General features: G+C 44.3%; 1 protein-coding gene across 1 annotated transcript; it reads left to right on the forward strand.

Annotated features, from left to right (window-relative positions):
• Positions 1–1,588: 1,588 nt before the first annotated feature.
• Nlrp8 (NLR family pyrin domain containing 8) lies at positions 1,589–25,424 on the forward strand. Its single transcript, XM_076573365.1, has 8 exons — positions 1,589–1,961; positions 5,447–5,527; positions 7,502–9,092; positions 15,517–15,687; positions 18,252–18,404; positions 21,494–21,664; positions 24,060–24,230; positions 25,134–25,424. Exons 1-8 carry the CDS (start codon positions 1,589–1,591, stop codon positions 25,306–25,308), a joined length of 2,886 nt encoding a protein of 961 aa, XP_076429480.1. The 3' UTR covers positions 25,309–25,424.
• Positions 25,425–26,231: the final 807 nt, after the last annotated feature.

Genomic DNA, 26,231 nt, shown 5'->3' on the forward strand with positions numbered 1-26,231 from the left:
ATGGGCTAACAAGATTGAACCAGTCTAAAAAAGAAACAGTGTTGGGCCATGGAGGCTCACACCTTTGATCCCAGCACTAGGGAGACGGGAGAATAAGGCAGATGGAGACGGGATCTCAGCCCCAGTCAGTCTGAGGATTCCTAGAGACAGGATCCACCCCATTTGGTCTGAGATTTCATAGAGGGAAGAAGTCTCTAAGTGGCTTAGCTCTGCTGCTCTGACCTCCAGGCAAACTTTGTCAGCACACAAACAAAATATCATACAATGCCTTGCCTTGGAGGAGGTGGGAAATGGGGTGGGGGGTGAGTTGGGGGGAAGGCTGTGGGGGAGGGAGGAGGGAAGAGAGGGGATCTGTGGTTGGTATGTAAAATGAATAGAAAATTTCTTATTAATAAAAAAGAAGGGGAAAAAAAGCAAAAAAACATGTCTCATCCAGCCAGTTCCAAAGTAACTTTTAGCTCAGATTTTAAAACATGCAGATCCATGTTTCTGTTCTCAGGGTTGGTAATTAAAAAAAAAAAAAAGAGAGAGCCCATGCAAATAGTTAAAAGAAGGAAGAAAAATAAAATAAAGTTTAAAAAAATCATACCCCAGGGACAAGAGGAGGTGATTGGCTGGATAGTAGCTAAGAACAATGATACACAGATATGCAAAGGTCATGATGAAACTCATTATTTTGTGTGCTAAATAAAAATTAATGTTAAAAAATTTAAAACCTTCATATGTGCAAGCAGAAGGGAGATTATTTGGGAAAAACAGAGATGAGACATGATAATAAAAGGCCTGAAAGGATCAATGTATGTGAGACATGCATCTGAAAAGTCGCAATGAAGTTTATATTGATTTTATACAATGAGTATATATTGACAAACAGTAAATAAGAATAAAAGTGTTTGCTGGGGGGGAAAAGTTAATGGTATTCATTGCACAATTAAGAATAAAGGATGAGGACCTGGAGAGGGTGGCTCAGTCGTTAAGAGTGCCTGGAGCCCTTGCAAGGATGTGGGTTCAGTTCCCAGCACCCACATGGAGGCTCATAACTGACTGTAACTCCAGTTCCAGGGGCTCTCCTCTGGTCTCCTTGGGCATTTCACATGCCTGGTACACATACATGCAGATGAAGACATAAAACAAAAATAAATATTTTTTAAAAAGTAATAAAGGATCAAGATTTAGAGTGTAGCTAGCTCAAGAGAGGGCTTGTCTAGCATGCACACGGCCTTGGGTTCCACCTGCAGCGTGAGAAACAAAGTGAAGCTTTAAAAGAATTCTGGTGGGGGCTGGAGAGATGGCTCAGAGGTTCAGAGCACTGGCTGCTCTTCCAGAGGTCCTGAGTTCAATTCCCAGCAACCACATGGTGGCTTACAACCACCTGTGATGAGATCTGGTGCCCTCTTCTGGCCTGCAGTCATATATGCTGTATACATAATAAATATATTTTTTAAAAAAGTAGAATTCTTGTAGTTGAACTTTAGGGTAGTCAGGATGCTACCGCTGATCATGCCCTGTCTCCACAGGTCCTATATGTTCTCAACTGTTCGGTTTGTATCTGTCACTAATAGAGAGGTGTCATTCGCCTTGCCTAAGGATGAGTGAGGGTGATCAAAGATACCCCCGACCCCTTGATGATGTCCCTTCCACATCTAGCAATCTTTCTTCAGTCAGAGATCGGACATACCCTGAGTCCCTTGCCTGCCCATGTGATGATGGGGTCATGGTGTACATGAGTTATTTAGAAAAGACGGAGCTGCAAATCTTCAAGAAGATGTTGGTGAATGAGCAGTTCCTGCCGGACACTCTCGGCATCACCTGGGAGCAGCTGGACAGAGCCAGCTGGGCAGAGATGGTTCATCTCTTAATAGAAATTTTTCCTGGAGTCCTAGCTTGGCGCGTGGTTCTTGAAATCTTGAACACGATGAACAAGAGCAGAATTTGTTCCCTGGTCGAGAAGGAGCTAAAGGGTGAGTAATAATACAGAATGCAAGATGGGTGCGGAGGGGGGGGGGGGGGTAAAGTGCTAAATAGTGACCACCGTGTGACTTGCCATCCACCTGCAAAAGAAAACCAAGAGTGGGGTGACACAAGGGGTTGAACCCCCAGGCAAGATCTGTTTTACTGCATTTGTAAATTTGTAAGACTTTTAATTTTCATGTGCGTGTGTGCACATGTGTACCTGGGGGTGCCCTCACAGGCCAGAAGAGACCATCCAATCCTAGAGTTACAGGCAGTTGTGAGGAGCCAATGTGGCTGCTAGGAACTGAACCCCCGGGTCCTCTGCAAGATCATATTTAACCATTAAACCATCTCTTTATCCCCTGTATTCCATCTTTTTAAAGTTTTGGGTTGTTTTTTTTTTTTAAGATTTATTTATTATGTATACAGTGTTCTGCCTGCAGGCCAGAAGAGGGCACCACATGAGTCACCTTGTAGTTGCTGGGAATGGAACTTAGGACCTCTGGAAGAGCAGCCAGTGCTCTTAACCCCTGAGCCATCTCTCCAGCGCCTCCTCCCCCATCTTTTTAAAATCTTAACCAGATACTAATTGTAAAAGATAGTCTGTGATTAAAAACACAGAAAACTTAGGGTGTAGTTCCATTGGTCGAGTGCTTGCCTAGCAGGCACAATCTCTAGGACCACATATACCAGATGTGGTGATGCACATCTGTAATCCCAGCACTAGGGAGGTAGAGACAAGGAAACAAGAAGTTTAATGTATTCTTTGGCTACATAGTAAGTTTCAGGTCATGGATACATACACAAGACCCTATCTCAAAAGACAAGGATTCTGGGTCATTCATAGACCTGATCAGAAGAACAAGCTGACCTAGAGTTCCTAGCTGAGCTCAAGCAAGGCAATGCATTAAGCCCCTGTCCTGTGCACAGATGTCATCTCCAGTCCAGGCTGTACCACATCTTTGTGCTTTAGTTGATCTTATTGTTCAAAATGTAGCACTAAATAATCATCCGAGGAGACTGCTCTCTTATGAAGAAACTTTTGTGTTAAAGTGTCAGTCAGTCAGTCATGACGTGTAACATTATTGTCTGAGTCCAATGTTAATGAATCAACAATATCTAAATATATAATATATCAAATGGAATATATTTGATAGAACATATTTAAATAATGTATTATGCAAATATATTCAAATAATATGCTGAATAAGATACCTCTAGGATCTATGTAAGATATATGTAAAACAATGTTGTATCTTAATCAGTTGATGAAAATACAGTAACCAGAAACTCACAAGAATCTAACTTTCTAAGCTCAGTGTGGTGGCATGCATCTTTAATCCCAATACCTGGGAATTAGAGGTAGGTGGCTCTCTGTGAGGTTGGGGCCAGCCTGGTCTATGTAGCAAGTTCCAGGACAGCCAGGGCTATATTGGAACCCTGTCTCAAAACAAAACAAAAAACACCCAAGAAATAAATCTAACTCTAAATTCTCATGTGAGCCATGGTATTGGCTAACACAGTTTTTACAGTGATTCTATACAACATAGCAACTGTGAGTAGAAAAACCAATGACTGTAAACATGTGTACACGTTACATATGTAAACATACACAGTGTACACACCATGCATACATATACATAGATATGTGCATATGTTGCACGTATATGGATGTATGCATGTGTGTTTGGGTTATTTTATTACACTTTCTATTTTATGTGGGGGTGGGAGTGAACACATGCCATCACCTACATAGGTAGTCAAAGGACAACCCTCAGGGGTCAGCACTCTGTTCTCATCATGTAGGCACCTTTATCCACAAGCCCTCCCACTGGCCAGAGTGTGTGTATTCATACAACAACCTGCACGAGACTCTTGAGACTATGAAACATTTGGGCCACCAACATGATGTCACAAGTGGAAAATTCTACTTCTGAACTCATGTGATAGGTTGTAGATAAAATACAGGCACACTGAAAAAACTGTATAAAACTATCTTCCAGGCTGGGAATTGGTTCAAGAGACACTAAAAATATTGTATAAAACTATCTTCCAGGCTGGGAATTGGTTCAAGAGACACTAAAAATATTGTATAAAACTATCTTCAGGGCTAGGCAGTAGTTGTGGGAGTGGTAAATGCACTTGCAGTGTGAGACTGACAATTTGAGTTTGACCTCTAGAACTCACATTTTTATAAAAGCTGAATTTCAGATTTACAAAACCTGAAATCCCAGTGTTCTTACAGCAATTTGGGAGACAGAGATAGGAGAATTAGCCAATAACTTCTGAGCCAGCTAGCCTGGAGCATACAGCACGGATACAGAAATACAGAGCAAGACCCTGCCGCAAAAATCACACAGAGGAGTGTTGCATGAATCCTAGTTGGTCTAATTAATAAAAACCCAGAGTCAGATATCAAGGTGAAAGCTGAAAGATCAGAGAAGCAGAGCAGCCAGCCACTAGTTTTTACCTCTATGAAATCCTCAGCCAAAAGTGACTCTGAGCTCCTGTCTCCTCCCACCTTATGTTCCTTTCTCTGCCCAGCCATATCACTTCCCGTCTTAACCTCCCTAGTGCTGGCTGGGATTAAAGGTGTGTGCCACCACTGCCTGCTGCCTGGCCTCTATGACTAAATAGTGGCTGGCTTTGCCCTCTGATCTTCAGGCAAGCTTTATTTGTTAGATCATACACACAATATCACCACAGAAGAGAGAACCCTGAGTCTCAAGAGGTTGTCCTCTGGCTTCCACATTTGTGCTGTGACGCTTACCCATCTCTCTCTCTCTCTCTCTCTCTCTCTCTCTCTCTCTCTCTCTCTCTCTCTCTCTCTCTCTCATTTTTTAAAACTACCTTTAGATTGTATAAAAAGTGCTTATGAAATATAAATGAATGAAAAGGCAGATAGTTGGACTTCCAGACAGAGAACAAGTCCCTGGCAGAGTAGAGAACCCCCTTGGGTGAGGCTTCCAAGCAAAAGAAAAAAATAACAATAGATAAAGATAATGTCATCTAATCAGGAGCTTTTAACATCCAGCAGAAAACTGCTGGAGAAGTTGAGGCAGTTAGCCAGAGTTCATTATGGTGCTTTTTCTCCATGAGTTTCCCATGGCAGAATTCCAGGCTTCTATTTCCCACTGTAGACACTTTTATATTTTGGGATAAACAATAAACCTCTGTTGGAGATGATTCACCTTCCAGCTCTTCTCAAGGACATAGTGTTTGTATTCTTGAGCTGTTTTATTATCTCCTGTCATGGAGCTAGAGTAAAAAATCCTTCCCCCCCAGAAAAAAATAAGGGTCCTGGAGAGCACTTGACATATATATGCTTGGGTCTGAAGTGTAGAGATGGGGACCCCACTCTGAGACTCAGTTTCTCAGTCACCTTAAATCATACCTGCCAATTTATATTGCCCATTAGACCAGTATAATGCCCATTAGACCCTGTTGTGGAAGTTCATTCTGATGGGATAGTCATTTTTTCCATCTGTTGCAGACATCCTTCCTACCTTGGAACTGACGTACTTCCATCTAAATCTAAGAAAAGCACCCCTGAGTCTGACAAGCGAAGACTGTGGTATGTGCTGGTAGCTGTGCCAGTCCTAGTAAAAATGGGGTATGGGTTGAAACAAGCTTGGTTGCCTCATCAATGTAGACTGTACATAAAGGTGGGTGGCGTCTCTTCTACTCATCAAAACACAGACAAAAATAGTGTTTGTGGATTCATGTGACCACAGGAAGCCCAACCCCAACCTGCCTGGATACAGGAGATCCGAAAACATCATCAAAGATGCTCTCTGATGGGCCAGCCTTTTCTAGAACCTGGCTTTGAGCAGCCTCTCCCTTGCAGAGTATTAGCCCCAGCTAATTTAAAGAGCACCAGCTTGAGAGTATGTTTTCCAGCAAATGAACGACAAACGTCATATTAGCTGATTTAAAAAAAAAACTGCAATTAGTTAAGAAAAAGTAGTGCGTAGTTATCCCCATCAAAACGCATGGATGCTTGAGTCTTTTATGCAGTGACGCAGTATTTGCACTTAACTTACACACATCCCTCCCTCCCACTTCAAATCATCAGCAAATTGTTTCTTTTCTCGTGGCTTGAGAACTGCATGCATGCACGCAGTATGTTTTGATCAAATCTACTTCCATTCACTCTCCTCCAGTCCTCCCTAAAACCCATGTCCCTTTTCTCTCCTAACCTCATGTGCTCCTTCTTTAAACTCACTGGGTACCCTTCGCGCTTCTGATACGTGCATTGCTGTAGCGCCATCTACTGGAGTATAGGCAGCCTCTCAGGGGCCACACCTGAAGAAAGCTGACTCCTCCCACAGCCGCCCGCAGCCAGCAGTTGCTAATAGCTTCTCAGCTAGGGATGGGCTTTTTATGAGCCCCTCCCTCTTCCCTGCTGAGGTTTTGACGGGCTTGAACTTGTACAGGCCCTATGCATGCAGTCACAGTCTCTTGTGAGTTCATGAGTAGTACAAAGGCCCTGATGGATCCAGAAAACACTTTAACATGACAGACATTCACTACCTCTGGCTCTTACAATCTTTCTGCCTCATCTTCCTCAATGATCTATGAGCCTTGGAGGAAGGGAATGTGCTTTAGATGTCCCATTTGGTACCTAATATAATGTAAATTCTATAAGCAAGTAATTAGGTTTTTCTTTTATTTATATTGGGGTGGGGGGGATTTAATAGGATTGAAACACTCAACTATTTCAAGTTGTATTCCAGAAGCAAAATGATGAGCAATCAAGCTGTGGATTTTCACACACACACACACACACACACACACACACACACACGCACACGCACACGCACACGCACACGCTCATAAACATGCTACAGTATGCATATGGATGTTAGAAGACAGTTTGCTGGCGTCAGCTCTCTCCTGGGGAATCAAACTCAGGTCATCAGACTTGGCAGGATGAAACTTTCCCCTGCTGAGCCGCTTGCCAGACTTGAAAGTCACCATTAGATTGAATTGTCTGGGGAATGGTGATTTTTTTTAAGTAGATACACGTTCAGCACAAAGGCAACCTTTAAAGGTATTTCCAGCAGATAGCTGGTTGGGTACATGTTGCAGAAGCCACAGACAGTGGAAGTCTGACTACATCTGTAAGGCAGGATGCTTTCCTCTGACACTTAGTTCTCTCTGGGTCCATTTCCTTGTACTGTTTGAGAGAGTCTGTTACACATTAGCGTAATTTGTTTGGTTTCCCTTACAGTCCTTTTTCTGATATCTCTAGACACCGAGGGATGGAAGAATGGATTAAGATGGCTGCTGTAGCTAGACCCTAGCTTGGGTAGTTCCATAATGTAACTGTTGTGAACAACACTGTCATGAATAGCCATGTGGCTGTGTCCCCATATTGTGTGACTTATAATCTGCTTCGAGGGCTTGAGAGCAGGAAGATGGCTTCCAAAGGAAATGCAAATGTCTTGTGAAGATTAGATTTAGGTAGCTGTGTTGTTGTTGTTTTTTTTAAACCGGTTCTCGGAAAAAGTCTGAAGGTGTTCTCTGTGTTTCTTCGTGGCTCTAGATCAAATACAGGCGTACAGACAACACGTGATGAAAGATAATTTCCCTGAATGGGACAAAACCATCTGGCCTGGAAACCAAGAAGATTTCTTGTACATGGAGATAGAAAAACACAACGCTGTCTTGCCATGTCTCTTTCTACCCAGGAGTCCCCACATGAGACAGCCTAATACTGTGATCATCCATGGAATTCCTGGTATTGGAAAAACAACCCTGGCCAGAAAGGTCATGGCGATGTGGGCACGCGATGAGTTCTACGCACACAAATTCAAGTATGCTTTCTATTGCCACTGCCGAGAGCTGAGCAGGGTGGGAGAGCGCAGTTTCTCTGAGTGGATCGAGAGCCAAGGGCTTAGGTCTCAGGCTCTTGTGTCGAAGATTTTATCCAGACCAGATCAGCTTCTGCTCCTATTTGATGGCTTTGAGGAATTCACATCTTCCCTCATCACAGGGACAGCTGGTCTGACAAAAGACTGGAACCAGAAGCTGCCTGGGACTCTTCTCCTGAGCAGTTTGCTGAGCAAAAGGATGCTTCCAGAAGCCACGCTCCTGATCATGGTGAGGCCGACCTCCTGGAAAGGAGTTAAACTCTTAGTCAGAAATCCCTCCCATGTCACCCTGACAGGATTTAATAGGACTGAAACACTCAACTATTTTAGGCTGTACTTCAAAAGGGAAGTGATGGGCGATGAAGCTGTGGATTTTGCCATGAAAAACGCCATCCTCTTGTCCATGTGTCGGGTCCCTGTGATATGCTGGCTGGTATGTTATTGTCTAAGGACACAAATGGAAGAGACAGTAGATCTCACAAAGGCTTGCCCAAATGCCACATCTGTGTTTGTCTTGTATCTGGCAACCCTGTTCAGTACAATATTTAAGAAACTTTCCAGCAGCGATTACCAAAAGCAACTGGAAGGTGTGTGCCATCTGGCTGCCCATGGTATATGGTCCCTGAAGAATGTGTTTGATAAGACAGAATTTCAGTATGTCATGGTGGCGGAGACCACCATAGACGCTTTTCTTCAAGTGAACATTCTTCGAAAGCTAGAAGGCCAAGGGGACCATTACATGTTTGCCCTGTTTATCTTCCAGGAATTTTTTGGTGCCTTGTTTCACATTCTCTGTTATGCTGAAAGAGACATAGACTATCACTGGGTGAGCCGCAAAGACATCCAGGATCTGATCAAATTGTCAAGAGAAAGCGAAACCTACGATTCTCAGATGGGGCTTTTCTTTTTTGGTCTTTTAAATGAGGAGTGTGCTGAGATTGTGTTGAGATCCTTCAAGTGTGAGTTATTCTCCAGTAACAAATTAAAGGCCGTAAAAGTGATAAACAAATTGAGTAACAATCCATGCTGTGAGATCTCACAGCTCTTCCACTGTCTGGCCGAAACCAGGGAGGAGAACTTTGCACTCAGTTCACTGGTGGGTTATCAAAAAGTTTCTTTGAAAATCAAGAGCCAAGAAGACCTCGAGGCATCTGCTTTTTGCCTTAAGCACTGTCCAGATTTGAAGAAAGTAGAACTGACTCTCTCAAGAGACTTTTACAAGGAACTGGGGCCCAGCTCAGCAGATCTTGCCTCTAGCATTCAGTGAGTGTTTAGACTTGGGCAGTAGCCTTCTCTCCGTAGGGTTCTCACCTCCAGGGAATGAAGGGAGCAATTGTGTTTTCATTTTGTTGTTATTATTTTGTTTTGTTTAGGTTTCATTTGATACATACAATAAATGCCTCGGTGTATGTCTGGGCACCACGTGTGTGCCTGGTACCCTCGGAGGCCAAAAGAGGGCACTGGATCCTCTGGAACTGAGGTTACAGTTGGTTGTAAGCCAACAGGTGGGAAGCGGACCTTGGTCCTTTATGAGAGCAGCAAGTCCTCTGAACCACTCTTTCCAGCCACTTAGGCGGTTTTTCCTCAAATGTTTTTCCATGTTTTTTTTTCTTTTTCCTTTTATGGAAAATAGATTTTTTTTTTCCATGCTGCTCTGTGAGTTCATATGAGCTTTGAGCACGTTGACTTAGAGGAGCTTGTTTTCCTGGTGTCCTCCATTCTCTCTGGGTCTTACACTCTTTCCGCCTCCTCTTCCAAAGGGTTCCCTGATCCTTGAGGGGAGGAATTTGATAGATGCCCCATTCAGGGCTGAGTGTTCCTAGGTGTCTCACTCTCTGCATATTGCCTGGCTGTAGGTCTCCGTAATTGTTCCCATGTGCTGCAGGAGGAAGTTTCTCTGATTGATGATGGCTGAGCAAGGCACTGATCTATGAGTATTAGCAGAATGACGTTAGGAGTCATTTTATTGCTACATTTTTTTGACAGTACCAATTTATTTTATTATTTTTTAAAACATAATTCTTTATTCTTTGGGAATTTCACATCTTTTTTTTCCTTTCATATGTTTGAAGCCTCAGCTGAATGTACCAGGCTCTGCTGACTCCCCATGGGAGACCTTGCCTTGGAGGAGGTGGGAATGGGAGGTGGGTTAGGGGGAAATACTGAGGTGCAGGAGGAGGGGAATCTGTGGTTGGCATGTAAAATGAATAGAAAATCTCTTATTATTGCTACATTTTTTGCTTTAGACTAGTATTATTTGGTTTTACCCTAGATCTCTGGGCTATCTAGTCTCTAGTTCTTGGTCACCCAGGCAATGTCAGGTATGAGATCCATCTCCATTTTTTTTCATTGTGTATTTCTGATTTCTTTATAAAAACTCAGATGTCCATAGGTGTGGATTTATGTCTGGAGCTTCAACTGGATTCTTTTGACTACTGTGGCAGTATTGTATTAATACCATGCTGTACAATTTGAAATTGGAGATAGTGGTACCTCCTGCAGTATTTTTATTATCCAGGATTGTCTTAGCTATCCTGGGTTGTGTGTGTGTCTGTGTGTGTGTGTGTGTGTGTGTGTGTGTGTGTGTGTGTGTGTGTGTTTCCATATGAAGCTGAAAATTGTCCTTTAAAGTTCAGTAAGGAATTAGGTTGAGATTTTGATGGGGATTGCATTTGGTAAGATAGCCATTTTTACTATGTTAATCCTACCAATCCAGGAACATGGAAGATATTTCCATCTTCTGATATCTTTTTCGATTTCTTTCCTTGGTGCTTTAAAGTTTTTACCATATAGATCTTTTGCTTTCTTGGTTAGAGTTACCACCAAATATTTATAGTGTTTGAGGCTAATGTGAAAGTTGTTCCCCTGATTTCTTTCTCAGTCAGTGTTTCATTTGTATGTCAGAGGGCTTATGTGAGTTCATTTTGTATCAGGCTACTTAGCTGAAAATGTTTATCAGTTATAGGAGTTCCCTGCTGGAAATTTTAGGATCACTGGAATTTTTAGGATGTATACTATCATATCATCTGCAAATAAAGATACTTTGACTTCTTCCTTTCCAATTTGTATCCTCTTGATCTCTTTCAGTTGTCTTAATTGATCTAGCTAATATTTCAGGTACTCTATTGAATAGGCATGGAGAGAGGGGACAGCCTTGTCTTGTTCCTGATTTTAGTGGAATGGCTTTGAGTTTCTCTCCATTTAATTTGATGTTGGCAGTCAGCCTGCTGTAACTTGCCTTTATTATGTTTAGGTATGTTCCCTGTATTCCTGATCGCTCCAAGACCTTTATCATGAAGGGGTGTTGGGTTTTGTCAAAGGCTTTTCCATACCTAATGAGATGATTATGTGGGTTTTTTTCTTTCAGTTTGTTTATATGGTGTATTACATTGACTGATTTTTGTATGTTGAACCATCCCTGCATCTCTGAGATGAAGCCTACTTGATCATGGTGAATGACATTTTTAATGTATTCTTGGATTCGGTTTTCAAGTAGTTTATTGAGTATTTTTGCATCTATGCTCATAAGGAAAATTGGTCGATAATTCTCTTTGTTATGTCTTTAATTGGTTTGGGTATCAGGATAACTGTGACCTCATAAAATGAATTTGGCAATGTTTCTTCTATTTCTATTTTGTTTAATAATTTTACGAGTATTGGCATTAACTCTTCTTTGAAATTCTGGTAGAATTCTGTGCTGAAACCATCCAGCCCTGGGTTTATTTTATTTGGGATAATTAGTGACTGTTTCTATTTCACTAGGGGTTATAGGTCTATTTAAATTGTTTATCTGATCTTGATTTAACTTTTGTAAGTTGTATGTATTGAAAAATTATACATTTCTTTTAGATTTTCCCATTTGGTGGCTAACAGTTTTTTTAAAATATGTCCATATGAGCCTGTGGATTTCCTCGGTGTCTGTTGTTATGTCTCCCTTTTCATGACTAATTTTGTTAACTTGAATATTCTTTCACTACCTTTTAGTTAATTTGGATTAAGATTTGTCAGTCTTTTTTGAGGGGGGGGTTGGTTTTTCGAGACAAAGTTTCTCTGTGTAGTTTTGGTTCCTGTCCTGGATCTCGCTCTATAGACCAGGCTGGCCTCAAACTCACAGAGTCCTGCCTGGCTGTGCCTCCCAAGTGCTGGGATTAAAGGCATGCACCATGACCACCCGAGATTTGTCAATCTTACCAATTTTAATCAAATAACCAACTCTGTTTCATTGATTCTTTTTATTCAGTTTTGTTGTTGTTGTTTCTATTTTATTGATTTCAGCCCTGACTTTGATGATTTTTTCAGTCCATTCCTTTGGGGTGTGGTTTCTTCCTTTTGTTCTAGAGCTTTCAGATGTGCTGTTAAGTTACTAATATGAGATCTGAGATTGCTCCATTTTTTTAATGTAGGTACTTTTCCTATGAACGTGCCTCTCAGAACTGCCTTCATTGTGTCCCACAAATGTGGGTGTGTTGTGTTCATTTTCATTCAATTCTAGGAAGTCTTTCATTTATTTCTTCATTAATGTTTGATCAATTTTTCATTCATTAGTGAGTTATTCAGTTTCCATAAGTTTATAGGCTTTCTGTTGTTTCTGATGTTGCCATAAAACCTTAATCCATGGTGGTCTGATAGGATGCAAGGGGTTATTTCAGTTTTCTTGTATCTGATGAGATTTGTTTTGTGATTAAGTATATAGTCAATTTTAGAGAAAGTACCATGAGGTGCTGAGGAGAACATATTTTTTGTATGTGTGAAATTTGGGTGAAATGTTCTGTCAGTATGTTAGGTCCACTTGGTTTAAAAGGTCTGTTAGCTCCAACATTTCTCTGTTTGGATTTTTGTCTGTATGATCTGTCTATTGGAGAGTGTGTGGTATTGAAGTCTCCCACTATCAGTGTGTAAGAGTCAATATATGATTTAAGCTGTAGTAGTGTTTCTTTTATGAAAAAAAAAAAACAGTGTGTGTGTAGGGTGGTGCCCTTGTGTTTGGAGCATAGATGTTAAGACCTGCAATGTCCTCTTGGTGGATGTTTCATTTGATGGGTATATACTGTACTTCCCTATTTCTTCTGATTAATTTTGTTTTGAAGTCTATTTTGTCAGCTATTAAAATGGCTACACCAGCTTTCTTCTTCTCCTCCTCCTCCTCCTCCTCCTCCTCCTCCTCCTCCTCCTCCTCCCCCTCCCCCCCTTCCCCTCCTCTCCCTCCTCCTCCTGTTCCCTTTTCCTCCTCCTCCTCTTCCTCCCCCTCCTCCTCCTCCTTCTTCAGTTTTTTGAGACAGCGTTTCCCTGTGTAGTTCTTACTGTCCTGACCCTCTGTAGACTGGGCTGGCAGGCTGGCTTAGAACTCACAAAGATCCACCTGCCTCTGCCTCCCAAGTGCTGATATCAAAGGCATGCATCTAGCTACCAGCTTGCTTCTTAGGTCCATTTGTTGGAATGTCTTTTTCCATCCTTTTACCCTGAGGAGGTGTCTGTCCTTGATGTTAAAGTGTGTTTCTTGGCTGCAGCAGAAGGAGGGGTAATGTTTCTTAACCCATTCTGTTAGTCTGTGTCTTTTTGTTAGATAATTGAGATGTTAAGAGATAACAATGAGCAATGGTTGTTGATTCTTGTTTTTATTTTGGGGTGTGTGTGTGTGTGTGTGTGTGTGTGTGTGTGTGTGTGTGTGTGTGTTTCCCTTCTTTTGATTTGTTGGCCTGGGACTATTTATTCCTTGTGTTTTTTTGGGTGTAGTTAACCTCTTTAGGTTGGAGTTTTCCTTCTGGCATCTCCTATAGGTCTGGATTTGTAGATAGATATTGCTTAAATTTAATTTTCTCATGGAATATCTTATTTTCTCCATTATGTTCCGAAGGGACTTTCTTTTCTAGTATGGTCTATTCTGTGTTCTATATGTTTCTTGCACCTTGATAGGCATCTTTTTCTTTTGATATGGAAATTTTTCTTCTATGACTTTTTGGATAATACTTTCTTTGTCTTTGATTGGGTTTCTTCTCTTTCTTCTATCCCTATTACTCATAGATTTTTCTTTTCATAGTGTCCCAGATTTCCTGAATGCCTTGTGCCAGGATTTATTTTAGATTTAGCATCTTTTGACTGATGTATTCATTTCTTCAATCGTATCTTCAACGCCTGAGATTCTCTCTTCCATCTCTTGTATTCTGTAGGTGAAGCTTGCTGCTGAGGTTCCTGTTTTAGTTCCTACATTTTTCATTGTAGATTTTCCTCAGTTTGGTTTTTGATTGATTCTATTTTCAGGCCTTGAACTCTTTTATTCATTTCCTTCCTTCTTTAAGGGATTTATTCATTTCCTCTTTAAGGAGCTCTATCATCTTCAGACCGGCTGTTTTACGGTCTTTCGCTTGTTCTTTGGCTACATTAGCATACTCAGGGCCTGCTGTGGTGTCACTGCTGGGCTCTAGTAAAGATGTACTTTGCTACGTCTTGGGTGCTACTGGTTGTGATTTTATGCTGGCGTCCAGGCATCTGGGTTTTGAAGATTGTTATTCTAGGTGCCGATATCTACTCTTGTCTTTGCTGGGTGGGTGTTTTCGTTTCTTGGTTTCTGTTGCCCTCTCTGTTTCTTAGGAGGCTATGGTGGCATGTGTGTTGGAAATTCTCCTGGGATATTAGTGGCCACTAGGGGCCACTAGGGGGCCCGGGTAGACTATATTTCTAGGTATTGGGGGCTGACAGTTAGGAATGGGGTTAGGGAAGGAAGGCGAGCGTGAGAGGGTCTACAGAAAGCAAGTGTTAACACCAGAATCTGCTTAGTCCCCTGGAAGTGGACTCAGAGAGTAAGGCGAGGTCGAGGCGGAAGGTCTGCTACAGGGCTGGGGATAAGACTAGGAGATTGAACTTGGAGGAATGGAGAGAGAGGTGAAGATTTTTCAGTTAGCCTACTGGCATGGCCAGAATGGCCTGTGGGTTCCCTGAGAATGCCTCTTGGAGTTGGAGGCTGGGATAAAGCAATGAAGGGGAGAAGGAAGTTTGGAGGAAGCTCTGTTCCGTACACAGAATCGGGAGTTGGGAGGATGGCAAGTGTGGTGATATTTTGTTTGTGCTCTAATAAATAAAGCTTGCCTGAAGATCAGAGTGTGGAGCTAAACCACTAGTTAGCCACTGATGCCAGGCAGTAGTGGCACACATCTTTAATCCCAGCACTCTGTGAGTTCAAGGCCACCCTGGGCTACATGAGATTGATCTAGTCTAAAAGAGAAACAGAGCCAGACGGTGATGGCACACACCTTTAATCCCGGCACTGGGGAGGTGGAGACAGGAAGTTATAAGGCTGGGCAGAGAGAGGACTATAAGGTGGGGAGGAGACTGGAGCTCACTCCCTTTCTGTTGAGGATTTTGTACAGGTGAGAACTAGTGGCTGGCTGCTCTACTTCTCTGATCTTTCAGCTTTCACCCTGATATGTCACTCTGGATTGTTTTATTAATAAGACCAATTAGGATGCATGCTACCCAGTGCGGGTGTCTGATACAGGGCTGTGGGTAAGACTTGGGAGCTGGTTTTGGAGGTGCAGAAGGGGAGCTGAAGATCTGCAGTTAGCCCACCTGCTTCCATGGCTGGAGAGGCCTGCAGGTTCCCAGGCCACTTCTTCAACTTCAAACTCAAATTTTCCTTAAGTTGAATGTCAATCTTGGGCCCCTATTCTTTTTTTTTTCTTCCTTCACTTAGCGTGAAAGAGGATGAGATTCTTTTCGACTGGTTGCAAGATGTCTGCTCTGTGTTTGAAACAAGTGACAATTTGGAAATGCTGACTGTGTCTAACAGCGTCATGAAGGCCCCAGTGATGCAGATACTCGCCACCACCCTGAAGAAGCCCCAGTGTAAGCTGCAACGACTACAGTGAGTGCCGTGTTCCATATTTACTTACTTTTCTGTAGCTATGACAAAATACACTGACCAAGAGCCACTGAAGGGAGAAAGGGTTTTTTCTAGTTCACAGTTCCGGAAAGATGGAGCCCATCATACTGGGGAAGACTTGGCAACATGCAGGAAAGGTACAGTGGCACCACACACACACACACACACACACACACACACACACACACACAGCTCAGAACGAGAAATGGACCTGAGGTATGAAACCTTAAAACCTGCCCCCAGTGAGGCTCTACCACCTAAAGGTTCCATAACCTTCCCAAATGGCATCAGCAACCACAGACCGAGTGGGACATTTCACACACAAACCTACAGAGGACATTTCAAATTCCAATCCCAACAAGTAGACCACAGAAATGGTAACGGTAGGGACTGGGGAGAGAAATCTGTCTGTGGTTTGCCTGTCATGGAAAGTATGGAGACCTGAGTTCAAATCCCTGGCACTCGTGTGTTAAAAATAAGGAATGTGCATGTAATCCTAGAGATCCTTGGAGCCTGATGGCCAGTCTGTCTACACGAACTGGTGGACTCTAGGTTCGGTGAAAGATGCCATCCCAAAAAAAAGAAAAGTTAGAAGGGCTGGAGAGAGAAGCAGATAAGAGTGCTTGCTGCTCTTACAGAGGACTGAAGTTCAGTTCTTAGGACCCACAACGGCCAGGAACTCTAGCTGCACCGGGAACCTGATGCTCCCTTATGGCCTCCTTGGGAATTTGTGAACACTTGGTGTGCGTGCCCATACACACACACACACACACACACACACACACACACACACACACACATTCATACACGAACGAAAAGAAAATCTTCATAAAAATAAGGTGGAGCGTAAGTGAGGAGGGCATCCATGCCGACCTCACATACACGCACACGGAAGACCCTGGAGTCCCTCGGTAGCGGGATGCTGCTCCGTCCTCACTTTGAGGCGTGTGAGTCGTCTATTGCACGGAGACTTATTCCATGTTTGGACTGAAAACCAGCATTCTGAGACAGCTGGGAGCAGGACACACAAACCTGGGAGAGGAGGCCATGAAATCCCTACGTGTGGTGCTGGAATCCCCGCCCCCCTCCCCCCAGTGTCTTCTGCAGGGTGTAAGGTAAAGGCAGAGGCTGGAAGTAGCGATATCACTTAGATGGGTGTTGTCTGCGGAATGAATGGTCAGGTGCTCTGTGGCAGCCTGGCTTCCCTTGTGCCCAGCTACTGTGAATCTTATTTAACTTTAACAGTATAATCTGATACATTTACCTTGCATAAAGCCCGGAAATGGGATTGCTAGGTCAAGTGTTAGCTCCGTAGCTCATTATTTTTATTTTGGTATATTTTTTAGTTTTTTTTCCTTCTTTAAAAAAAATGTTTAGATGTGTTTATTTTATGTGTATGAATGTTTTATCTCCATATATGGATGGGTACCACACGCCGGCAGTGCCCTTATGGGCCAGAAGAGGGCATCAGATCCTGGAACTGCAGTTACAGACGGTTGTGAGCTGCCATGTGGTTGCTGGGAATTGAACCCAGGTCCTCTGCAAGAGCAGCCAGCGCTCTTAACCACCGTGTCAGCTCTCCAGCCTCCAGTTTCTAAGTTCTTACTAGCACGTATTTAATCACGGTGCTGGATTCCAAGGACATTTCCACATAGCATAGAATATGCTTTCGGCACATTCCCTCCATTGCCTCACCGCTACGGGACACTAATCCTGGGGAGAAATGACCCAATGTCCGCTCACCCCAGATAGCGAATGGTGTATTTACCAGTGGTGAGAATGGACCACGGGTATGCAACGAAATCCACTTTAAGAGTTTTACTAAGGGGATAGTGAAAGGGGGGAAGTGAGCAGACCTGCCACAGAGACGTGGGGCGGAAATGGGGGTGGGCGAGGAGAACGTGTGGAAACCGCTAGTGAGGATACCTCGCGCATGCGTATAGGGGCTTATGTAGCCACGCCACGCATGTGCATAGATCAGTGGCCGCGCTTCTCATAGATTACATAAGATGCAGGGCCCTAGGGTGACTAGGCATTCTGCCTGACTACTGACAGTGCAGGCATGGCCGTAGAATCCCGCCCCACCCCCAACTCCACCCCCCACCGGCTAGGAGGATGCTGGAAATAACGGGGAACTGACAATAAACCAAAATAATGATATCATCCAAGTGCAGCTTAGTAAACCAATGAGTTTATTGGGAGTTACTTACAGTTGCCCAAGTGAGGAGCCCACCTACAGGAGCATAGACAGCTCAAAACCAGTGGCGCCACTGAGAGCCCACCCTAGCATGCATGGGTGATGACTCCCAAAAGCCGGCTCCTTGGATCTCGCTGCACAATTCCCAGGGAACTTAACACGTTAGAGAGCTCTCTTCTGGCAGCTTGGCTGGTTGGAGGCTCCTTGAGTTTATGGCTAAGAAGCTAGAGATAACTCCTAGAGTTATCCTCCTTGGAAGAAGAAGAAGGATATGGATAGAGTGGGGAGGTCTTTGAGGGTACCATGCACTCTAGGAGTAAGGCTTGCTATCTATGTGTGACATCTCTAGGTTGGAGCACTGTGAGGCCACCCCTAAAAACTGGGTTGATCTTGTTGGTGATCTTGAAAGGAACACACAACTGAAGACCCTGCTACTGAGAGAGAATTTCCTAGGAATTTTTGGGGTGAATCACCTGTCCACGAGTCACCTCGGGGAACTGGCGTAAGTTTAAATTCTCTTCCCGTCCTTGTCATTTGGTAGCTCCGGGGCTTCCATGAGAAAACACTTCACCATAATGGGAGAATGTACATGTATTTGGCATGTGTAAGTCTTACGGTTGGTGTGACTGTATGGATTTGTAGATGAGCATCCATGGTGATGGAGGGAACACAAGATACATAATTATCCTGGAGAGATGGCTGTGCTGGTTGGTTTCATCAGCTTGACAAACACAAACCTAGACATCTCTGAGAAGAGGGGATCTTAACTGAGAAAATGCCTTCATCAGATTGACCCATAGGCAATTCTCTAGGGCCTTTTCTTGATTAATGATTGACGTGAGTGGACCCATTCTGCTATGCTCATCCCTGAGCAGGTGGTCCTGGAGATCTGTAAGAAAGCAGACTGAGCAAGCCATGGAGAGCAAGCCAGTAAGCAACATTCCTCCATGGCTACGGCTTTGAGTTCCTGCCCTGACTTGCCTGGATGATGAGTTGTAGGTTATAAGGTGAAATAAGCCCTTCCCTCCCCAAGTTGCTTTTGGTCATAGAATTATCTCAAAGTAATAGAAACCTACATAGGATTAGGGCTCAGCAATTAGCAGCACTTGCTACTCTAGCAGAAGACCCAAGATCAGCCCCCAGCTACCCATACTCAAAACAGCCTTTAACTCCATCTCCAGGGGATCCAATGCCCTTTTCTGGACTGTGTGGTCACCTGCACTCGTGAGCACATACCCCCATGCAGACACATATGCATAAGTTAAAAAATAAATCTTTCAAGGGTATTGTGGTGGTTTGAATAAAAGGGACCCCATAGGCCCATAGGGAGTGGTACTGTTGGGAAGTGTGGCCTTGTTGTAATAGGTGTGGCTTAGTTGGAAGAGGTATGTCTCTAGGGGATGGGCTTTGAGGTCTCAGAAGCTCAAGCCAGTTCTTTTCCTGATGCCTGCTGATCAAGATGGAGAACTCTCAGCTCCTTCTCCAGCATGCATCTGCCTGCATGCTGCCACTCTTCCCACCATAATGACAGTGAACTAAACGCTGAACTGTAAGCCAGCCCCAGTTAAATGTTTTCCTTTGTAAGAGTTGCCATGGTCTTGGTGTCTCTTCACAGCAATAGAAACTCTAAGACATGTATGTACTTATACCTAATACCCTAGACTATATCATTACAGTGAGCTCTGTGTGTCCACCATCCAATGAACGAAACAGAACATTATCATTACTATCTTCTCTCCTCTCTGCTCATATCAACTCTCTTGAGTGGAACTGAACAGGCTGGCCTTTTTTAACTCCATGGCAGTATTACTACACATTTACATCCTCAAGCAGGATGGCACACGTTTTGATGACCTTACGTTTTACATAGACGGTGCCATCTGCAGGGCTTCCTTTTCTGAACAACAGTTTATTTTCAGTGATGTGTGTGTGTGTGTGTGTGTGTGTGTGTGTGTGTGTGTGTGTGTGAATGTACATGCACAGTGATTCACACATGCATGTTTTAAATGGACGTTTTAGGAGCAGATTTCCAGAGTTGAAGAAGGCTCATCTTTGGTCCGCCAGGCTTTGTACCTGGCTATACCCATTTCCAGTCCTATCGGCAATGCCGAGCAAAGGTCCCAGGACTTGAAATTCTCGACTGACTCTAGTTATGGGTTTTGCCAACCTGTTGAACAGCAAATGGCACTTTATTGTTTTAATTGACACTTCTGTGATTCTTTTCCAAATGATCTCCTTTTTAAATTATTTCTGTGTATGTGTACATCCATGCATATGTGTGTGCATGCACACAGGTGGAGGTCAGAGGACAACTTGCAAGAGTCAGTTCTCTCCCAACACTATGCCGGTCCCAGAATCTAACTCAGCTCATCGAGTTTGGCAGCCAGAGCCTTGGCCTTCCAACCATCTTGTTGGCCCAATGGTCTTCCATTCACCGTGGTATCCCTAATATCCATACCTATGTATGCACTTGATGGGTCCTTCCATTTCTAGCTGCTGGAATTTTGTCTTTTCCCTGGGTTACTTCTCATTGAGATGGTAGCTTTTGCTGTTCTCCTTGTAAAGATTTCTTTAGTTTTATTTTATGTCTATGAGTGTTTGCGTGCATATATGTCTGTGTGCAGCATGCATGTCAGAAGAAGGCAGCAGGTCCCCTGGAACTGGAGTTAATGGTTGTGAACTGCCATGTGGGTGCTGGGAACCAAACTCGGATCTTCCGGAAGAGCAGCCAGTGCTCCTGGCTGGTGAACCTTCTCTCTGTTTCCCTCTCTATCCTACTGTTTTCCTGACCCCATTGTTCCTTCACTCTGTTATCTTCTCTCCCACAAAACTTGAAAAATCTAAGAGCTGGCGTTAAAGCCATAGGAAGCCTTCTGTTTCTAGAAGGAATTCTCAGGTTAAAGTAATCATCCCTCAGCATAACACACACACAAAAAAAAAAAACCGTCCCTTGTCAATTGTAGGAGCCAGATGGGTCAAGGACACATAAGAAAACACATAGAACCAACCTGAGCTCACAGTTGCTCACAGAGACTGAACTGACAGCCAGGGAGCCTGCATGGGACTGACCTAGGCCCTCTGCATATGTGTTACAGTTGTGTAGCTTGGCCCTCTCGTGGAACTCCTATCAGTGGGAACAGGGCCTGTCTCTGACTTTTACTGGCTTTTGGGACTCTACTCCCCATACTGGATCACCTTGCCCAGCCTTAATACATGGGGAGGTGCTTAGTCTTACTGCAACTTGATATGCCATGTTTTGTTGATGGTCATGGGGTACCTGCCCTTTCCTGAACAGAAACAGAGGAGGAGTAGATTATGGGGTGGGGACAGAGGAGGGTTGGGGGAGGGACTGGGAGGAGAGGAGGGAGGGGGAACTTCAACCAGGATGTGAAAGAAAGAAAGACAGATAGACAGAAAGAAAGGGAAGAAAGAAAGAAAGAAAGAAAGAAAGAAAGAAAGAAAGAAAGAAAGAAAGAAAGAAAGAAAGAAAGAAAGAAAGAAAGAAAGATGTGTGTGTGTGTGTGTGTGTGTGTGTGTGTGTGTGTGTGTGTGTGTATGTACTGCCCCTTGTCTGTGTGCTTCTCTTCACAGGCTGGAGAAATGTAACCTCACTGAGGTCTCGTGTGAAGCCATTGCCATCTCTCTCAGGCACAGTAAGCTGCTGACCCACCTGAGCCTGGCAGAGAACAACTTGAAGGATGCGGGATCGAGGCATATCTGGCGTGCTTTGGAATATTTAATGTGTCCTTTGCAGAGACTGGTGTAAGGCTACAGATATTTTCTTTCTGGAACTCTGGGCAGGGAAGGGGGGGTGACCAGGAGACACTCTTATGGACTCACTTATGCACTGTGTTAAGTGTTGTGACGGGTGAGTTTTTTATAATATGGAGTCAGCGGAGAAGAGACTCTCAGTGAGTGGCTGTCTAGATCAGACAGTGGGGCTTTGAGCCTGTCTGCTGGGAGGCTGTCTCGGTGGTGTTCATTGATGTGAGAAGACTCGGACTGAAAGTGGATGTCACCATTCCCTAGGCCTGGGTCCTGGACTGTATGAAAGAAAAAGTGAGCTGAATACAAGCATGCATTTACTCTCCTCCCCACTCCCGTCCCTTACACACACACACACACACACACACACACACACACACACACCGCCACTGTGGATGTGACTAGCTGCTGCAGGTTCCAGCTATCTTGACGTCCCCTGCTATGCTGAGTGGTGAGCTGAAACAAAACACAACAGCGGGGCATTGTGTTTATACCGAGGGTGACGTTAGCATGCCGGAATGTTGACTGGCTTGACCTTGTGCAGATCTTATGCAGGTAACCACAGCTGCTGTGAGATGGTAAATGGGTTCACGGTATAGAGGAAAGTCGTTACTATTTCCATTTTGGAGGCAAATGATCTAGTAGCCAAGTCCTTACCCCAGTCCTCTGAGGTGAGATGAGATTCCAGACTCAGGCATGAAGCCACAGAGTGGAAATTTTCTGATTTGAGCTGACATGGAGGAGGAGTATCAGATATTTATCACTGGGGAAGCTACGAGTTGGAGGTCTCTGAGTCTGAACACTAGATTGCATTAAATTCCTCTTGGCCGGGTCATGTATTCGCAAGGCTGTGTTTTCAGTGATGGTGCCATGGCAACAGGAATCTTACAAATTAAATGAGGCAGAAGGGGCGACCTGAAAATAATTACCAAGGTGTTAAGGATGGTGCCAGGCAAGAATGTTTGAGAACCCTTGAATTTATGTGCTCTGTCTCTGAGAGCAGAATGATGCCATGAGACCTGGCTTCCTGCCTGGGGAAGAATGTCTTGTTGCTAGCACGCTGCTGTGGGCCGGAATGCACTCTAAATGATACTTTGTTGGCCATTTATCTCACACTAGCATGGATTCCTTAGATGGCTTTCCTCAGAGTCCATATTAGTCATTTTCTCTTTGGTGTAACAAAATGTCCAACAAGAAGCAACTTGAGTGAAGAAGAGTTCATGGTGTTTCATGATTGGAGGAGAATGTACATTCTGTCCTGATGGGAAAGGCATGGCGGCAGGAGCACCAGGCAGCCTGGATCTGTAGGCAGAAACCACAGAGCTGACAGGAAACGGGGCTATGAAACCTCACGCCTCAGCTGACAAGTTTGAGCCCAGGGACCAACGTGGTAAAAGGAGCTAACCAAGTTCTGTAAAGGAGGTAACCAAGCCTTGCAAATTGTCTGCTGACCTCTCTACATGTGCATTTATGCCATCACCACACACCCACACACATCACTGCATCCAATCAATGCTGCCTATAAGCACGTGAGTGTGTGGCCATCCGTTAGAGCCTTGGCAACCTACTAGTGACCACACACCCAAAGGAAAACGGCTCTCCCTCTCCGAGCTGCCACCAGCTGCCAGCAGCTCTTTGGTTAGGGGCGGGGACTTGTGAACCCCTCCCCACACCGTGGTGGATTTTTAGCTTGAACTTGTGCAGGTCTCACGTAGGCAACCATAGCCGTTGTGAGTTAATGAGTGCAATAGTTACATCATGGCCAGAAGGCAACATTCCACAGCACTACCCCCCCCCCGCATCTTCCAGTTCTTACTCTTTTCTGCCCCCTCTGTAGATGAATTTCTAAACAGTCTTATTAAATAAGAAACACAGAGCCAAATACGGGGGTGAAAGCCATAGAGATCAGAGAAATAGTGAGAGCCACCAGCTAACTTTAGCTCACCACGCCGTAGCTTCTCAAGAGAACCAGCTTCTTCCTGTCTAGCCTGTGCCTTTATTGCCTTGCTGTTCTGCCTTCTCATTGGCTCTTACCCAGCCACCTCATTTCCTCATCGCTGCCTGTCTATACAGACCTCCAGGTCTCTATGGTTGGTACTGGGATTAAAGGCGTGTGTCACCACGCTTGGCTGTGTCCTTGACCACACAGAGACTCTGCCTGCCATGTGATCAGATTAAGGGTGTGTGTTACCACCGCCTGACTTCTGCTTATGGCTGGCTATTTATGTCCTCTGATCTCCAGACTAACTTTATTTATTAACATACAAATAAAATATCACCACACCGCTCTTCTACCATGTTCTCTGAGAGGTTAATAAAGATGTCCTCTTTACCAAAAACATGGAAGAAATAAGCACAGTCCAAAGGTGTTTTGGGGGGTGTTTCTTTATAGGCTGAGGCAGTGTTCTTTGACTTCGGGTTGCTGTAAGTATATGGCATCGGCTCTGAAGAACAATAAAAACCTGAGAAGTCTGGACCTGAGTTTCAATCAGCTGAGGGACGATGGGATCATCCTGCTCTGTGAAGCAATGAATGATGCTGACTGCGAATTGTTAATTCTGGAGTGAGTTGCCCCAGGTTTCCCCTCTGAGGCCAGGGGGCTTCAACCTATGTTCTCTCAGGGTGGATTATAGGAGTTTGTCTTTGTCTTCTGGGTTGTTCCTTCCCCTCATAAGTCTGGAGGCTTCAGAATGGTCCTTCTCGAAATACATGTTTACCTGGAAAATGGTTAGCAATGTACATTCTGGTGGCCACCCAGGATTGCTGACAACTCATAAAAGCTGCTTCTCTAGAGCCCCATGCACAAGTAACTCCTAGAAAACCCCACTAAAGAGTCTCCTCAGCAGTCATCACCACCTATAACAAGCTTAGGGAGGGACCTTGTGAGTCTTGTAAATATGGGGAACTTTCTGGGCCTTGTAAGTTTACCAGGCTTTGTGAGCCTCCCTCCTTCTCCCTTCAGGAGGGAATGTAGCAAACAGCTACAAGCACCACTCTTACATGCTGGCATATTATTTTTCAACACATCGCATTTTTCTCTAAAGCTCTTAACCACTGAATGCTCTCTTCAGCCCCCTCGACTTTTTTTTCCCCAGCAGGCAAGAACTCTCACTGAACTTTAAGCTTGCTGTTTCAGCTAAACTAGTTGGCCAGAAAACTCCCAAGAATCTCCTTGTCCCTACCCCCTAGCACTGGGGTTAAGAACACCTGCAGCTATGCCTGCCTGCCTTGTATAAAAGCTGCTGAGGGTTTGATGCCTTCCCGGGGAGTCTCTCTACTCACTGAGCCATCTCACTAGCCCCTCATCCCTATCCTGGATAACCACCTGCAGACACTGATGGGTATCAGGGACTTGCCCCATGCTTCAGCTGTAGCACGACCTGGGGCTGTGCTCTCTGGGGGAGCTGAGCCCTCAGACGGTAGGTAGGACGTGGCAGTCACCCTTCTGTCTCTTTGTGTCCCGCAGGTTGGAAAAATGCAACTTCACCTCCATCTCTTGCCACGTTCTGGCATCCATGCTCTGTAGCTACAAGAAGCTGAGGCACCTGGACATAAGCAAGAATTTCATCGGGATGGAAGGCAGGGTGACCCTGAGCCTGATCTTCAACGGCAAGCAGGGAATACCGGTGGTGGCGCAGTAAGTTCTGTGAGAACCAAAGGAGCCATGTGTCATAATAAGAGTACCAGAGACTCGGTAGCACCTGGGAAGAGGTTTATTTATTTATTGACCTTAAAGAAAATGAAGAAAAAAAGCCGGTATGCTAATTTGTCACAAAATAGTGTTTAGCGTAGTCTTGATCTCATTTCTCTGAATTCCTCAGTGGCTGAGTTCTCCAGAGAGGTATCTTCCCAGTATCTAGTAGAGCTTCCTCCCTAAAGGTTCAGGACACAGAGCCTCATCTAATGTATATCCCGGGGTTCTGAGTCCCCTCTTTTTGTGATGCCAGGTCAGGCTTGTGGCCAATTTCCAGATCGTAGAATGAACTGGGAGCATCTAGACAAGCAGGTACCCGCGGCCAGCTAAAGAAGGCGAGGCCTTGGCCTCCTGTTTATAAGCGGTTCTCTAGGGAGCCCTCTCTAAACACCCGTCCTAATGAAAATGGACTGCAATGCTCTATTTTTTACAGATCTCAGTAGGCTTCCCTTGCATAAACACAACTCAAAATCTCCCTGTGGAGAGTGAGATGTTAGCGTGGGTGTGGCTGGAAATCTGATTGGTTCCTGGGGACTCCCAGTCCCTCCCCTTCCTGTGCTCTCCGAGCTAGCCTTCTGTCTAATGGGAAAAGGGTCTGGGTCCTCCCGACTGCTGTGTTCTCGCTCTTCATTTTTTTTTTCTGGTTTTTTTCCTTTTGTTTCTATGTAGCCCTAGCTGGCTTCAAACTCACCCTCCCCCTGCCTCAAGCTCCCTGAGTGCCAGGGTTATATGGCATGTACCAACATCTCCTTTTTCTTCGTTCCTTTTCAAATTGCAGATTGAGTTTTTGCTTTATTATTATTATTATTATTATTCTGCTCACCAGCTATGTGACTGTGAATAACCTCGTTTGTTTTTGTTCCACAATGT

This window comes from Peromyscus maniculatus, chromosome 1 (assembly GCF_049852395.1).
Source record: "Peromyscus maniculatus bairdii isolate BWxNUB_F1_BW_parent chromosome 1, HU_Pman_BW_mat_3.1, whole genome shotgun sequence".
Classification (NCBI taxonomy): domain Eukaryota; kingdom Metazoa; phylum Chordata; class Mammalia; order Rodentia; family Cricetidae; genus Peromyscus; species Peromyscus maniculatus.

Coding starts and splice junctions, on each gene's coding strand:
- Nlrp8 (XM_076573365.1), top strand. CDS start 1,589: ATGAGTGAGGGTGATCAAAGATACCCCCGACCCCTTGATGATGTCCCT. Junction 5,528..7,501: donor TCTGACAAGCGAAGACTGTG/GTATGTGCTGGT, acceptor TCGTGGCTCTAG/ATCAAATACAGGCGTACAGA. Junction 15,688..18,251: donor TGTAAGCTGCAACGACTACA/GTGAGTGCCGTG, acceptor TGACATCTCTAG/GTTGGAGCACTGTGAGGCCA.